Source organism: Solanum verrucosum, unplaced genomic scaffold, assembly GCF_900185275.1.
Source record: "Solanum verrucosum unplaced genomic scaffold, falcon-dt-bn FXZP01000093.1, whole genome shotgun sequence".
Taxonomy (NCBI): domain Eukaryota; kingdom Viridiplantae; phylum Streptophyta; class Magnoliopsida; order Solanales; family Solanaceae; genus Solanum; species Solanum verrucosum.
The window spans coordinates 2,326,385-2,342,898 of NW_026020065.1; the positions used below are offsets into that span (position 1 = coordinate 2,326,385).

Sequence of the window (16,514 nt, forward strand, 5' to 3'; positions counted from 1 at the left end):
AGTCTTTACTCTACCATTTTCTCAAACCCAACTATAACAATCCTAAGTCTAAGTCCATCAAAAGTTATTAAACTTTACCTATCAATCTTCACATAAAATAGTCACACTTTCTCTTAATTGAATCACTTTGTTCGTATAATGATAACTCTAGTATCACTTAATTGCTTAATTGAACCGACAATAGTTTTTTTGTGGATTATTCATGTACTAGGGTTTGTGTCTATCGAGATACGTACTTCCTCATAAAGAAATTATTACTTCAAACGGAATAAACCAGAAAAACTGATCAATCAAACCGAACCAAATCGACAATAACCAAACCGACGGTTATTTTTTTGGTTTGGTTTTAGAAATTTAAAAAACCGACTAGATTGGTTTGGTTTTGGTTTTAATAAATAATTGATCCAAATTGAACCACGAACACCCCTACTTAAAAATGTATTATTCTTTTTGGGACTGACTAAAAGGAAAGTAAGTCATATAAATTGGGACATAGGTAGTAATACTTTATGTAGTTATTTAATGATAAAAATAGTATTGAATGAAAATAATGACTTTATCTTAATTTATTAAAATAGAAAATTAAAATGAAAATTATTAAATGACCAAAATACCCTTTAAATAATACTAATTATGGGGAACAAGTACGTCAACAGTGACGTATACTTATTCCCCTTTTTTTAAGGCCTCATTTGTTTACACTTAATGGAGGTCTGAATCTTAATCATTCAGATTCATCCCATTAAGTCTGTTTGGTTTTTAGGTCTGAATCTGAATGATTCAGATTCAGCCCATTAAGTCCATTTGTTTTTTTTTTTTAAAAGTCTCTTAATGAATCTGAAAAGGTCTGAACGAATCAGATTTGTAGAAGAGTCTTAACAACATTCAGACTTATTTAATATATAAGTTATAAAATAATATTGTATCACCTCTTTCAGTCTTTGCGTGACTTTTGCTCTCACAACTATAGTCTTTCTTCGTCTCTTTTCTCAATCAAACACAAAAAAATTCCTCTTAAACTGGTAAGTTTTCATAATCTTTATAAATATTTCTTTTATATTAATAATTTTCTTAAGGTGTATTGATGTTTGTCAAGAACACTTGTTGCAATTTTTAGTGTATTAATGTTCATCAAGGTTTTTGAATTAAAAAATACTATCCATAATTAAAAATAATAACTATGTATACATATTTGAGGTCTCTTATTAGAATTTTGTCTTAGGCCAATATTGAGATTATTTGATCATCAAACCCATTTGTGTGATAACACTAATATATTATTGTTGTTGAACTAGTGGGTGAGAAAAAAAATGGAGCTCCTAACAATTCTCCATCCCAATCTTCAATTTCAGTTGGAAAAAAAAATTATTCGTCTCAATTGGAAATTGATGAGAAGATAATTACTGCTTTGGAGTTATTAATTAAAAAAATAATGCACCTACATTTGAAAAATATATGAAAAAATTATATGGACTTGGATGGGAAGAGTCATTATACAATAGATATATTTTGTGAAAGTGACAGCTACAAAAAAACATGAATTGGATTAAGGTTATTCGGAAAAAGATAGGAATTCTTTAGTTTTTCTAATTAGCTAAAATATATGTTAGGCGTAGATAATGTGATACCTTATTTATTTTTTATTTTATTAGTATCTATCATACTTATTGAACTTTTTGATCTTTTTGATATTATATTGTGCCTATAAAATATTTTTATTCGTGATTTTTTTATGTTATGCTGGATAATTTTGATATTTTAATCAAAAAATATTATTTTTGTTGAAATGAAAATTTTATAACATTTTATTAATACAATGTTTGATTTCATATGCACATTCAAATATTGAAAACAAATAATCTTAATCACTCGTTTTCTTTATCATAATACGGATTGACTTTCTCCTTTGGCACAACTTGTATGGACTTCTTTGTCCCAAGAGCCTTTTAGAGCACTTTTTGGCTCCCCGAAAACCTTCCACGTGACCGGCAAGCTCTTATTCCAATTTCTATAGGATCTAGCTATAACTCTTTATTTGTTGTTCGTTCCTCTCGCTCAAACAAGGTTTCTCGGAGTCAAATTCAAGAACATATTCAAAGAAATTCTGACCCCCCGGTTGGAATGATTTGTCGGTTCCGAACAGCTATAGTGGCTAAACCTAATAAGAAAATCTCAAAGAGATTGCTTAGACAAATCTTTTTGTGTGAGGCCGTTGTTCCCCACCTTTCTTACCTTGTTTTTTGGGCTTTGTCGCCGTATCAACATTATTATTACAGGAAGAGACGAAGAAGACTAAGGCGCTAAATAAAATTGACACCTAATTCAAATGTCTTGAAACTTATGGGCCGGGTCACATATAATAAGCTTTTGGATCAGCTATTGATTTGATCTATATTTGGCAAATGTCCATTACCCTTATACATACATATTATTTGTTTTCCTTTTATTCTTATCCGTAGGAATATTAGAAAGTTCTAAAATAGGATTAGTTGTACATAATTTTTTTTGTTAGAGGCGTCAGAGTTGGTTAGGACATTTTATTTCATGGAATATACTTGTATAAATAACAGAGCTGGGATGTACAGAAATACACATTTTGAAAGGGAATGAAATTCCATTTGGAAATCTAGAGTTCTTCATTATATCTTCTGTTAGGCTTCAAATTTTGTGACCGCTTACTTGCTGGAAAGACTGGGACTAGATTGATAGAGCAAGTTCAGATTTAGAGAGCACATCTTAATATTCAGATGTGTATTTAGATCTAGACACCTAGATCTTAATGCAAATCTTAATATTCAGATGTGTATTCAGATTCAAATGTCTATCTTAATAGAAACAAATGAGACCTTAGTATATAATAACAGGCGGAATGACCTGGGAGGCCCCTGTACTTGGTTTCGTTTGTCAATTGAACCCTTCTACTCATCACTTTGCCAAATGAACCCTTAAACTTAATGAAACTCTATTTTTTAAACCCCTCTGACCATTGACCGAACTTATGTGCGTGGCACTGAAATGGCTTAGTTGGATAAATACGTGACCCCACGCGTTTTGATGCATGTGAATACAATATTTTTATTTTAAAATTATTAAAATTATAAAACAAAATAATAATAATAATTTTTTTGAAAAATATTGAAAACCTCCTTCTTCTTCACTCCACCCCACCTTGCCCCACCCCCCACCCCTTCTCTCTTCTTCTTTTTCAGCCCAACCCCACCTTTTTTCTCTTCTTCTTCAACCTCAGCCCCCATCCACCCCGCCCCTACTCCTTTTCTCTTGTTTTTTTTTTTGACGTACACATTATCACAATAAAATCATCAAATAAAAAATTGAAATTTTTTTTACAAGAAAATATACCATTCACCATTTTTATAAACTTAATTCTTTAAGATCTATTACTTGAGTTTACATATAGACATATTTTTTTCAATTTGAAGTTTTCTTGATATCTCTTTTTATCAAATCAAAATAAATAAAACCTTAAATTATGTGCAAGAACTAATTATAATCTATCACATTTTATGATTGAAGAAATTTTTGAGTGTGAACTATGAAGAAAGATGAAAATGGTAGTTTTTATTTTTGGGATGAAAATGGTAGAAAGTGGGAATAAAGAGGGTGAAGTGGGAAGGGGGTGAAATGAGTAAGAGAGAGAGAAAATTGCATTTTTTAAAAATATTATTTATTTTTAAATATTTAATTTCTGATGTGTCATCGGAAAAATAATAATAATAATGATGTGTAATTAAAAAATGACGTGGCATTTCATGTGTAAAATGAGTGTACTATACACACACCCATCGGATGAGAAAGGGGTCTAAAATATTGTGTTTGAATGAGTTTAAGAGTTTAGTTGGCAAAGTCGTAAGTACAAGAATCCAACTGACAAATCGAGTCAAGTACACGGGCCTCTTAGGCTATTCCGCATTTTAAATTTGACTACTATTACTTTTAAATGACCAAACTATTTTGGTCAACATAACAAATATTTTTCTTATAGACTCGTTTAATAAATATCAAAGATATTTATAAGTCAAGTATTTGTAAAATGAAATTACCAAAATATCACAATATCCATTTGTAAATTTTAAAGTTTCTAAAAACCCCAATAATATAAATTTTTTTCCCACTTAAATTATAATCTTGATCAAGTTATAGAAAAAAATAAAAATCTCTTCTAATTATGCTCATTTCTTTATTTATACGGCTTAAGCTGGCAGTGGAGGTGACTATTACTTCTTTTGACAGAATGACAACAAAGGAATAAGATATTGGCTAAGTATATATAAAAAAGGATAGCTAAATTGAAAGGTGTAAAAGATAAAAGAAAAGAAAAACAATTATTCAAGGATAGAATTTTAGCTCTTAGTGCCAGTGCTGGAAATGGAAAGCGGTTTTAACGTAAAACCGTTTGCTAGTAAAAATGTGTTTTGTATAGGTACATAATTTCTACTATAGTTTGTTTGGTCAAATTTCTAAAGTCAGTAAATTTTTAAAAATATTTTTCTTTAAGACTATTTCAAAAAAGTATTTTGGTGAGGAACAATTTGTATTTGGTCAATAAATTTAAATAATACTTTAAACAACAATTAATGTTTAACTAAATTTTTTAAAAGTGTTTTAAAGTTATTTTTAAGAAACTGTTTTTGAAGAAAAACTACTTTAACTTCAAAAAGATAGTTCTTTAGAATTTATTTTTCTCTTAAAAACTTGATCAAACGTCTCACTTTTCTTAATATAAGCATTTTCAACTATCCAAATAGGTTGCCAAACAATCTAAAGCATGTAAGAATCAGTTTTCATGTTTCAAAAAGAATAATCTACTTTTCTTATTGATAACACTTTAATTTCAGTTTTTCACGTAATTATATTAAAGTTTCAAGATTAAAAGATATTTTGGTACATTTTGTTATTTAATTTGTACTAACAAATACTTATAACAATAACTATGCAGAAACATAAATAATAAAGTATTTAACAAAAAAATTAATAACATAAACAGAAATTGATGACCGTAAAAACATACCGGGATCTGTAACAGTAGAATGAAATAGAAAGGAAAACAATTGAGTCTACTGATGAACAATGTCCCCTTAAGGAAATTATTCTCCTATAATACCCGAGATTTAAATGAATAGACCCTCCCAGGATAAAATGATTCTATTCACCAGTGTATTGATACAAAAACAATGGTGCCAACGAGTCACTCAACAGAAGCAAAGTAGACGAATATTTCATTGTGCAGAAAAAGAAGAAGTTCACAATTTTTGTAAGTGAAAAGTTTGAGGAATCACATGTATTTATAAGTTTGCAACCTTCCAGAACAGTCACTAATACATGATTGTTTGTTCCTAAAAGGTTATTACCTTTCAGTTTCTCGATCGGTCATTTTCCAAAGCCAAAGTCGAGCGACGACAACGACGGCACGAGGGGTCCTTCTTTACAACCCTTTTAACAACTAGTAGAAGTGCTTCCTTATCTAAACACTTGAACTTTTGTTTCCACCACCAATGATGGAGAATTGCTTTTTCCTAAAGCATAAGAGAATACTTCATATTCCCTCCTTTCATCGTTTCTCCATTTCCCATTAATTCTTACTATATACCCAATACATTTGACATAAATTTAATTTAGAACTACAAAATTAAAAAGTCTTTTTTATTTTCTTAAACTCAATATTAAATTAAACTAAGTTATTTTTTTTAAACGGAGGAAATTGTACATGACCCATCATTTCAGGTTCTTAAGAAAATTGGACAGCTACCTTTTTTGCTTTTGCATGAAAATTGTTTATACGTCCAAATTTGCACCCCTCACTTTCACGTGCCCATTTTTAGGCGTTATTCAACAATTCTCCTTTAAAACATACTTTCATTGTATCAAAGAATCACAATTCTCTCCACCATGAAAATCCCTCAATTTTTATTGTGTTTTCTTCTTTTTATTTGCTTATCAAATTACTCCATAGCCAAAAAATCTCACAAACACCACCCTCTTCTTTTCCTTCCTGTATTCAAAGATGAAATTACAGAACAATATGTTACTCAAATATACCAAAGAACCCCTCTTGTCCCTGTCAATTTAACCGTTGACCTCGGCGGACGATTTCTATGGATGGATTGTGAAAATGACTACATTAGTTCATCTTACAAAAATGTTCCATGTGGTTCAAGACCATGCAAACTCTCAGGTTCACAAGGATGTTATGGATCTAGTTGTCCTGTTCCTCCTAGGCCAGGGTGCAACAATTACACATGTTCACATATTCCATATAATCCTATAAAAAGATCTAGCACTGATGGTGAACTTGCTCAAGATGTTATTGCATTATGGTCCATTAATAATACAAATAATAATAATGGGTCCAAAATTTTGTCATCATCAACTAGTGGAGTGATGTTTAATTGTCCTGGAGATTTTTTGTTAGAAAAATTAGCCTATGGAGTTAAAGGTATGGCTGGACTTGGAAATGGTTACACTGGACTTCCTTCACAATTAGCTAGAGCTTTTCATTTACCTCGAAAATTCGCTATTTGTTTGAGTGGTAACACTAAATCAAATGGTGTTATTTTGTTTAGTGAACGACGATCATATTATGCATCTAATGAGGTACTAACTTACACTCCTCTGCTCAAAAATCCTGTTAGTACTGCGGGGGCTTATTTTCCAGGTGAGCCATCGGTTGAATATTTCATTGGAATCGAAAAAATCTTAGTAAATGGGAAGATTGTACCGATTGATAATAAGTTACTAGCTATTAACATGACTAATGGAGTTGGAGGAACAAAAATTAGCACTGTTGTTCCTTATGGTACAATGGAATCTTCAATTTACAAGGCGTTTAAGGACGCATTTCTTAAAGCTATTGCTAAAGTTCAAATAGCAAAACCTATTAGGCCATTTGAGTTATGCTTTAACTTGTCGAATTCAGCTACTTTAACAGGGCTTGTAATTCCTCAAGTTAGTCTTGTTTTGCAAGGTGAACATAATAAAAGTACAACTTGGGATCTTTCTATGAACAATTTCATGGCATCTCCTACTATTAATGATAGTAGTGATTTGTTGTGTCTAGGATTTTTGGATGGTGGTGAAAATGCTGAAACGTCGATTGTTCTTGGAGGGATGCAAATTGAAGAGAATTTGTTGGAATTTGATCTTGTGAAGAAAAGAATGGGATTTAAGTATGTGTACATGTCACCTGATTTAGTCAGTTGCAGCAACAAATTCAGATAAAATTGTTGTGATGTTACATGATATTGTACTAAGGCTAGAATGCTAAAAAGTATGTTCACTACTTTTTGTATGTTAATGCTACTTTACTTTATGTATGTAGACAAATACTTATTGCGTGTTACATATGTTTATCTTTTGGCCTAATCAATCGGTGACCCCTTAAAGTTGGCACGAAGTTTCACTTAGACACTTCAAGTGAGAGATGTTTATTTTAGATACCTCACGTAGGATCTCGCCTTGTTATTTTGACACCCTTTTTCCAATCAATAAAAATATATAAGGTGGATATGTTACACTCGCGAATGACATATAAAGTGGCTAATCAAACGACGAAAATAATTGTTAGATAATGAATTTTGGGTAAAAATATTAAGTAACCAATGAATCAATGACATATGGATTTTGACCCAAATAATTATTTTTTTTAAAAAAGACTTAAGCCAATAAAATCCCCCTACATGATCCCCACCCCACGCATTGTCTTCTCCAAATACCTTTTATCTTTTTTTTTGCTAAAACATCTGGGAACACACCCATCTACACGCTGTTCTTTTTTATTAGTGTCTTCTTCAAATATTTTTTTGTTTCTTTATCCTAATTAACAGGTTTAGAATTCACCAAAAATTAAACTTACTTCTCAGTAAATAATAAATTCTTTTAAGAAAGAATCTCATGAATAATTTAATATTTAAATCTTGAAATGGGTCTATTCCTAAATTTCTAAAATAGTTTCCATCAGTTTTCATCATTTTACTATAATTATTTTTATTCACCATGTTGGATAGTTTGTAGAAATGGTGGCTGAAAATAGGAAAGAAGAAGAAAAAAATAATTAAGAAAACGACTAAAACGGTTTTTCACGCACACTCAATGATTGTATTACGCACACTAAGCCATGTAAGCAAAAAAGTGTCAAAATGACATAGCAAGACCTTACATGAGGTGTCTAAATTGAACATCGACCACTTGAGATGTCTAAGTGCAACTTCGTGCCAATTTTAAGGGGCCATCAATGGGTTAGGCCTAATCTTTTTGTTGATGATCACTTTAGTGTATATTGAAGATCTGGAGGATACACTCAAGCCTTATAGATTAACTAATATCCAAATTACAACAACATTTAAAATTACTGAATTATAATAGAAGACACTGAATTAGCCAGTAACAAAGGATATATAGATAAAAATGAGGATGTGAGATTGGACTATTAGAAAGAAGATAAGAGGAATAGACAATTTCTTCACAATATACGCATAATTTTCCAAAAATCGCTGATCACAATCATTTAAACTCTACTCAACTTAAATCCCAAACAAATTTAAAACTTACATAAATATACTATATTAAGAAATATTTACCATTTATATCAAAAACATTTTTTTTTACTTGATCACTTTTAATACATTTATAATACAGTTTTAATACATATTGCAGAAAACAATTTATAAAACTCATACAATACAAGTTTTATTAATGGATAATATATTTATCACATATTTTAATACAATGTGTCGATTTCTTACCAAATAAGCATAATGTATTTTAAAATAGTTATATTACATATATATTGCATACATAATTCACTTTTAATACATATTGCAGATTTATCATAGTATTGTTATATATTACTATAAATAGTACTTCCTCTGTCCCATTTTATGTGAGGTAGTTTGAATCGGCACGAAGTTTAAGAAAGAAAGGAAGACTTTTAAAACTTGTGATTCAAAATGAATGATATAAATTTATGTGGCTGTAAATCATTTTATTAAGGGTAAAATTGACATTTTATAGTCAAATTGTTACTTAATATAGAAATGTGTCATTCTTTTTGGGACTGACTAAAAAGGAAAGTAAGTCACATAAATTGGGACGGATGGAGTAATAAATAAAAAGTATCACTAAAATCAATAATTATTTATTAAAAGGTACTCATCCAAGTAATTTTTCCTTTATTATTGGACTGTCTAATTCTTCGGCCTCTTGGTGGTTTAGCCCCAGGCCCAACAGCTTGGCCAGTCTCTGGGCTATCCGTGTTCACAATAGTATTGATCCTTTTCTGTGGGATAATTGGACAGGCCTGGTATTTAATTGCGAACGTTCAGCTTGGCAATATTTCTAAAAAGATCATTTTCAACTTGTCCCACTTCATAGCCTTCAATAAAATTTGTTGCGATAATACATCTTGAAAATTCTTATTATTCTAGCATTACACAGGGGCGGACCTACAGTGATTCAAGTGGGTTCATATGAACCCACTTCGTTGAAAAATAACATTGTATAAATATGTATATTTAATCAATTTTTAAAATTTTATATGTATATATTAAATTTTGAACCCACTAACACAAGTGTGAAGCTTAGCTGAGTGGTTGAGGGAGTTCAATTTTCCCAGCCAACCTGGTATCGAATCCCCATTGCCGCATTTTAGTTTTAATTCGTTTTTTTGATATATAAAACGTTCACACACAGTTTTGTCCTCAATGTAGGTGTAACTTTTGTCCTTTTAGTTACTTAGAAACTAGGGGTATTCACAGTTTGGATAAAAACCGATCCAAATCAAAAAATCAAACCAAACCGATAAAATAAAATCGATTTTATTTGGATTTGGTTTGGTTTTAGATTTTTGAAAACAGATAGTATTTAGTTTGATTATGGTTTTATTTGAAAAAATCGAAGAAACAACTTTTTACTTTTACAATTAAAAGTCCAATAGTTAAACAACTTTTGTCTTTTTTGTTTTTAATTTTTTTTTTTTTTAAAAAACTCAACTTAAAAGGCACTAATCCCTATTATTCTCAATTCTAAAAACCCTTTTGTCTTCTTCTTTGCTGAAATCTTCTTGAACCTCTCTTACTTTTCCCCCCAAAATTTTGAGCATATTTTTTTTTATTGAAGGAAAAAAACTCTCCCCGTCTCTCAAATCTCGCATCAATAGTCAATTTCCATCAAGTATGTTTTTCGCTCTTGATTCTAGTCTTTATATATACATATATGATTATTGTGGTTATTTTTTATTTCTTCAACTAAAAAATTCCTTATCATTCTAAAATCAACAAAAAATTACAAATAATATTAGGTATATTTCTATGTATTCGATTCTAAAATTAAGGTTATAATTATTTTGTTTAATATTTTGTTTTTATTTGTTAAATGTTGAATGAAGAGAAATCATTCATAATATTCTTTTATCTTCTTAGTTTATATTGAAGCCTAGTTTTTTGTCCATCTTGTTATTTACCGTCTCATTCATAAGTCAATGTAATTTTTTTTTCAAATGTATTAACATTGTTTAGTATAGTCAGATATGTATGATGTTAGCCTCATAAAAATTACAAATAATATTAGGTATATTTTTATATCTTGAACCCACTTCGTGAAAATTCTGGGTCCGCCACTGGCATCACAAGGTTGAATCTCAAAACACTCTTTAAATTAATAAATATTAATTTATCAATTAAATAATAGCTCTACAAAATGATGATATTTCATGATCTCAACTATACTAATTCAATGAGGTTTACCGTATCTTACTTCTTGTAATGTAATTACCAAAACTGTCGCTATTTTTTATTTTATTTTTTGCAATTATGATTGCGACTATGGCAATATACAAAATATTACTCTCTCTGTTTAAAAAAGAATGACCTCTTTTTTTTGGTAACATTTTCATTTCAGTTTTCCACTTGGTATGTTTAAGGCTACAAGATTAAAGGACAATTTTGTACATTTGACATAACTTTAATTTATGACTATAAGATTTAAAAGTCTTCTTTATTTTTTAAACTCCATGTCAAGTCAAATTAGGTCATTCTTTGTGAAACGGAGGGAGTATCATTTAATGACTATACATCAATATGAACCGATTAAACATCATTGTTTGGTCACATGCAAATCCTGTTCAAAGTAAGTAATAAAGTACGGAAAATTGTAAAGAAATAGCGACTGCTGTCGTCAGTATAATTAAGTGGCAACTTGTTAATATTTTAATTAGTTTCTTGTAAGGGGAATCATTAAACTTTATTAAAAGGGAAACACATTGCCAACATTTTCGTGTTTTTAATGTATTAGAAAAGCTATATAATTTATTGGCACATGCAACAAATTCATTAATTAATTAAACACCGTGAATTCATTGGGACAATATTATATGCAAGTGGCCTAATAGATTATTAAATAAATTTATGATAAAGTGATAAATATTGCTCTTTTATTCGATTTCAAGTTCGAGCTTTAAAAGTAGAATTACTTTTAATTGAAAGTGCTTTTCCTTCAATGATTTTTTTTAATTATGAAATTAGACTGAGTATATTATTATTGTTGTATTTGAATTAGTTGAAAGTAAGTAATGGAAAATCCAAAAAAAAAAATCCTCATACATTTTCAATAATAGAGAATTTAAAAATTTTGTAATTGAAATTTGTATGGGAAACAATTTTTCCTTTTTGAAAGTGAACAATTAAAAAAAAAAAACATAAAATAACAATAGACCCGTAATTTAAGGCCTATGACAATGCATTCTTTTTCATTTCCTATTAATTCACTTTTTATTAATTTTTTTAATTCTCAGGGAATCTATGCTTAGATCTTTATATGTCAGTCGAATTAAAGCAATTTTGTCGTTAATCATTTACCTTTTTTATTTCTTACCTACTTCTTCAGCAAAAAGATAATGGAAAAAAATAAATAAATTTTGGTTCTACCTACGACTTCTCTTAAAAAAAAGAAAAAGGACATAGACATAAGACAGGTAGGCTTCCCACTTTCATGTGTCTTTTGGCAAGTAAAATAGCGTTATCCTCGAAAATATATTTATTTATGCAAATAGAAAAAGATTACGTTTTTCCTATTTTGAGTTACAATTACAAAAAGACAGCTAGTTTTGTATCCTCATTTGTCCTTGACAAATAGTCAAATACTCTGTCGTACGATAAATTGAGAGGGGAAAGATTTGCATAAAATATCTGATAATATTTTAGGCCGTTGGTTTTGTATGGATGCATATTATATATAAATAAAATATTTGTTCTAATCGAAAAAAAAAACACTCAAAATAATGTGTTTGTACCAAATGAATGAATATAAAACATAATTTTATCACTAGTTGATTGCAAAAATGGCCATTGAGCTATCATTTTATTATATCAAAATCACTAAACTATTTTGGGGTTACAAAAAAAGACATCCAATTTACTAGCTAGGATCACAAAAAGTCAATACATTATTTTTTATAATAATAATAAAGTCACTCAACTTTAGGCTAAGCATCACATAAAATCACTACTTGTAATCCCACGTAAGGTAGCATAGTAATTAGAAAAATGGAATGACATTTTTTTTACAATTTTTTTTCTGTAATATTATCTTATTAGTTAAAAAGTGAAAGTCCATTCCATGTAGCTAACCTATTTTATCATTTTAAATCATGATTAAATGATATGTATTTTCCATCAACAACTTTTAACTAATAAAATTAAATTATTTAAGTCAATGTCAAAGCTCTATCCTAATTATTCTAGTGTCAATAAATATAACCGATAAAAGAAACATATTCTATTGCCACTAAATTCTCTTTGGTATAATGCCTTGCCGAATTCAAGATGATAAAGGAGAAAAGAAGGGACAAAACAGGAAAAGGAAATATATTGGTTTTTGAAGAAAAAATGAAAAGGAAGATTAATTGGGTTGAGCGAGTAGCTCAGTTGATTGAGACCTTTTGTCCTTCACGTGTGATTGAAGAATTTATCAAATGTCATGCCCCCACCCCACGCGCGCACTCACCACACACAAAAAAAGGACTAATTAGATTTTCCTTTACTACATAATTGAGAAATAAGAGGTTTTTGGCCTAGCCTTGTGATTTTGTAATTGTTTTCTGTCAATTTCTATCACGTCTTGACATAGGTTTTCTCTTTACACGACATATAATTGAAAGTAGGTGGATTTGTTATTTTTAACTCCAACTTGTTTATCAAGTTGAAGTTCAATCCAACTTATTTATAAATAGAAAAAAGATCTAACAGACATGTTCATGTTGCCTTTGGGAATATACTAGTAATTCATTACAGCACTCCATTTATCTTGATTTACGTGATTTACTTGTTTTTTTAATTTATTCAAAAGAAATTATACCATCTTTTTATATTTTAAAATGTTATTTTATTTTCATTAAGATCAGTAGCGTAGCCATGTATACTCAAAGATGATCAATTGAACCCCTTGGTGATTTATGCTATTTATATGAAAATTATAAGTAAGAAAATATTCTATATACATATATTTATATTAAATCTGGAACACCTTAACAAAATTCCTGACTTCGTGATTGATTAAGATGAATTAATGTTACCATATGAGTATTTGTTGTTTGTTTTAGACTATGAGGTCACGAAAAGAAAACTTTCTTAAACTATTATTCTGATCAAACATTACTACATAAATTGAGACGACCGATGCTTATTATTTTTAACCACTCAAGGAAACCTTGCTCTACTATAAATAAACATGTTTATGCTATCCACTTCTTCACACACTCCTCTTTTTAACTCCTACAATGGCTTCAACACATATTCCTTTGTCTCTCTTTTTAACTCTCCTGCTTCTCTTCATCAGCTCCTCCACAGCCCAGCCCGTTAAACGCCGTGCTCTTCTGCCAGTAACCAAAGACGCGGCCACTAAGCAATACGTGACACTCATTAACCAAAGAACTCCCCTTGTCCCCATAAAACTAACGGTAGACCTTGGTGGACGTTTCATTTGGGTGGATTGTCAAAATGGCTATGTTAGTTCAACCCTAACACCTCTCATTTGTGACACCTTGCTCTGTAGACTTTCGCATTCTGGAGCGTGTGATGGTAATTGTACGGGATCATCACCCGGACATCCTAATAAAGATTGTACTTGCTCACATCTTGCATACAATCCTGTTTCTCGTACCAGCACAGGTACCAGGCTTAATGAGGATGTTATTACCATCCAGGATACGGACGGGCTGAAGCCCGGCCCGTATCTAAAGCCCAGTAAGGTTGTGTTTGGTTGCGCGGATACTTCACTACTTAAAGGTTTAGCTAAGGGGGTTAAGGGAATAGCTGGATTTGGGAATGGCTATGTAGCCATTCCAAATCAATTAATTTTTCGTTTCTCTAGACCTAGAAAAATCGGTCTTTGTTTGAGCTCTTCGACAAATTCTCCTGGAGTTATATTTATTGGTGAAGGTCCATATGTATTACTTCCTAACATTGATGTGTCGAAAAACCTTCTTTACACACCTCTTCTAACAAACCCGATTAGTACTGCTGGATCATCGTTTGGGGGTGAGCCATCAACGGATTATTTTATTGGAGTAAAATCTATTAAAGTTAACGGTGATTTGGTTCCTATAAATAACTTATTATTGGAAATAAATGAAGAAAATGGACAAGGGGGTACAAAGATTAGTACAATTGATCCACATACTAAGTTGGAGAGTTCAATTTACAAGGCATTAGTTAAGGCATTTGTTCACTCACTAACTATACCTAGAGTTAAAAAAGTTGCACCATTTGAGATGTGTTACAAAAGTAGTAGTTTACCTAGTACTAGAGTTGGCCCAGGTGTTCCAAATATTGAATTTGTTTTACAAGGTAAAAATGGCGAGACACCTTCGTTTATTATCTCTGGAGCTAACTCAATGGTGGCCGTTACAGATGAAGTGCTTTGCTTAGGATTTGTAAATGGTGGAGAAAATCCGACTACATCGATTGTGATAGGAGGACATCAAATTGAAGATAATTTGGTACAAATTGATATTGATAACAAGAGGGTTGGTTTCAGTAACTCGCTCTTGTTCCAGCAAACTACGTGTGCCAACTTCAATTTTGGGTCGACTCAGGGTCAAGATGTGGGAGGACGAGAGATTGTGTAAAATGTTGTGTTATTTAGTTTGTTTGTGTGGTGTGTTTGGACATTTTTTGTCCAAGTCGATGATGTTTTTTAAGGTTTATGATCTACTATAATAACTTATGTTTAATTTGCTTAGGATTTGTGGATGGTGGAGAAAAATCGACTACCGAGGACATCAAATTGAGAACTAACATAGGGGAGACTCTTATGTACATCAATGATTGATCAAACATAAGGTCCAATTTAAGATAAGCTTTTCACGCTATGCTCAAACACAATTTTCAGCTCGACTTCCACTATAATACAATCATCAACAAGATATCCTTTTTCCGGATCATGCAATTGAGTTAAAGGCATACAATCTGAATAATTACCCCAATAAAACATGGCATAAAATATACACACTACAACAAAAGATGCTTTTAGTGGCAAAATTGCCACTAATACATTATATAAATTATACTATTCCCGGCATTTAAACTTTAGCCAGTAAAAGAGGATAGAATGAAACTCAATTTGTAATATTATTTAATTTTCCCCCAATTCCTTTTTACTTTGAATTTTCCTCCATATTCGCCCTTTAATGAAATTCAAGTGGTCGGCCATGGAAATCAGCATGACGGCAATGGAAATCGGCGCAACTACAATGTTGGGTCTCATCTATCCCCTAAATAGTGTATCTATTGTTGATCAACAGTGTATCTACTATTGATGATGGCTTTTTACTATAGAGATGCCTTTACAGTTTGTCTTTTTCCTTTAATTTTCTGAGTAAATCCTCCGCCTTTCTCAGAGTATCTTCTGATGTAGTTACTTCAACAGGTTGAGCTTCTTGGATATCATCTATAGCGTCTTCGCTTGTTTCACTTCTCATAGAAGTGTCTGAGTTCTCATATTGAGTGATGTTGAGGAGTAGACTCCTCTTGACTTCTTCCAAGTAGTTGTTGATCATTGCTTCTTTATCTCCATCTTGAATGGAGATTTTTCTGGCAATATGCCCGATCGAGCTATCAACAATTATTCCCTTTTGGGGAGTTATACCATATTCTTAGATCCTTTTTGAAATAAGATCCAGCAGTTCTTGCCCATATAACGTTTTAGTTTTGGGATCCTTTTTCATTAATTTATCCCAAAAATTATTATAAGAAATTTTGTATAAACAAGAAATTTGTTCCTCGGTGAATCCCACTTTCGGGGTCCATTTGTGAATCCAAGGAACAGAGAATTTAATGAAGAAATAAATCTGGTCTATTTTTTCCTGATAACATATATGATCTGTATTGTATAACTCATTAAGGTCTGGAGAAACTTTAACCCATTCTTTATATAATTTGACAAATGGATCAGGTAATATTTTTTTAGTTAGGCCATGAAATGACCACCAATTTAAAAACCAATTA

General features: G+C 30.8%; 3 protein-coding genes across 3 annotated transcripts in view; 2 read left to right on the top strand and 1 right to left on the bottom strand.

Moving 5' to 3' along the window:
- The window catches only part of LOC125823662 (uncharacterized), a 608,951-nt gene that overhangs the window by 385,440 nt on the left and 206,997 nt on the right, over positions 1–16,514 (bottom strand). The window lies entirely within an intron of this gene.
- Positions 5,908–7,291, top strand: LOC125823648 (probable aspartic proteinase GIP2). The gene has a single exon (XM_049503002.1). The coding sequence runs from the start codon at positions 5,908–5,910 to the stop codon at positions 7,234–7,236; it is 1,329 nt and encodes a 442-aa protein (XP_049358959.1). The 3' UTR covers positions 7,237–7,291.
- Positions 13,787–15,136, top strand: LOC125823609 (probable aspartic proteinase GIP2). The gene has a single exon (XM_049502955.1). It carries the CDS (start codon positions 13,787–13,789, stop codon positions 15,134–15,136), a length of 1,350 nt encoding a protein of 449 aa, XP_049358912.1.

What these genes read in the sequence shown, in the direction of transcription:
- LOC125823609 (XM_049502955.1), top strand. Translation starts at nt 13,787, where the DNA reads ATGGCTTCAACACATATTCCTTTGTCTCTCTTTTTAACTCTCCTGCTT.
- LOC125823648 (XM_049503002.1), top strand. Translation starts at nt 5,908, where the DNA reads ATGAAAATCCCTCAATTTTTATTGTGTTTTCTTCTTTTTATTTGCTTA.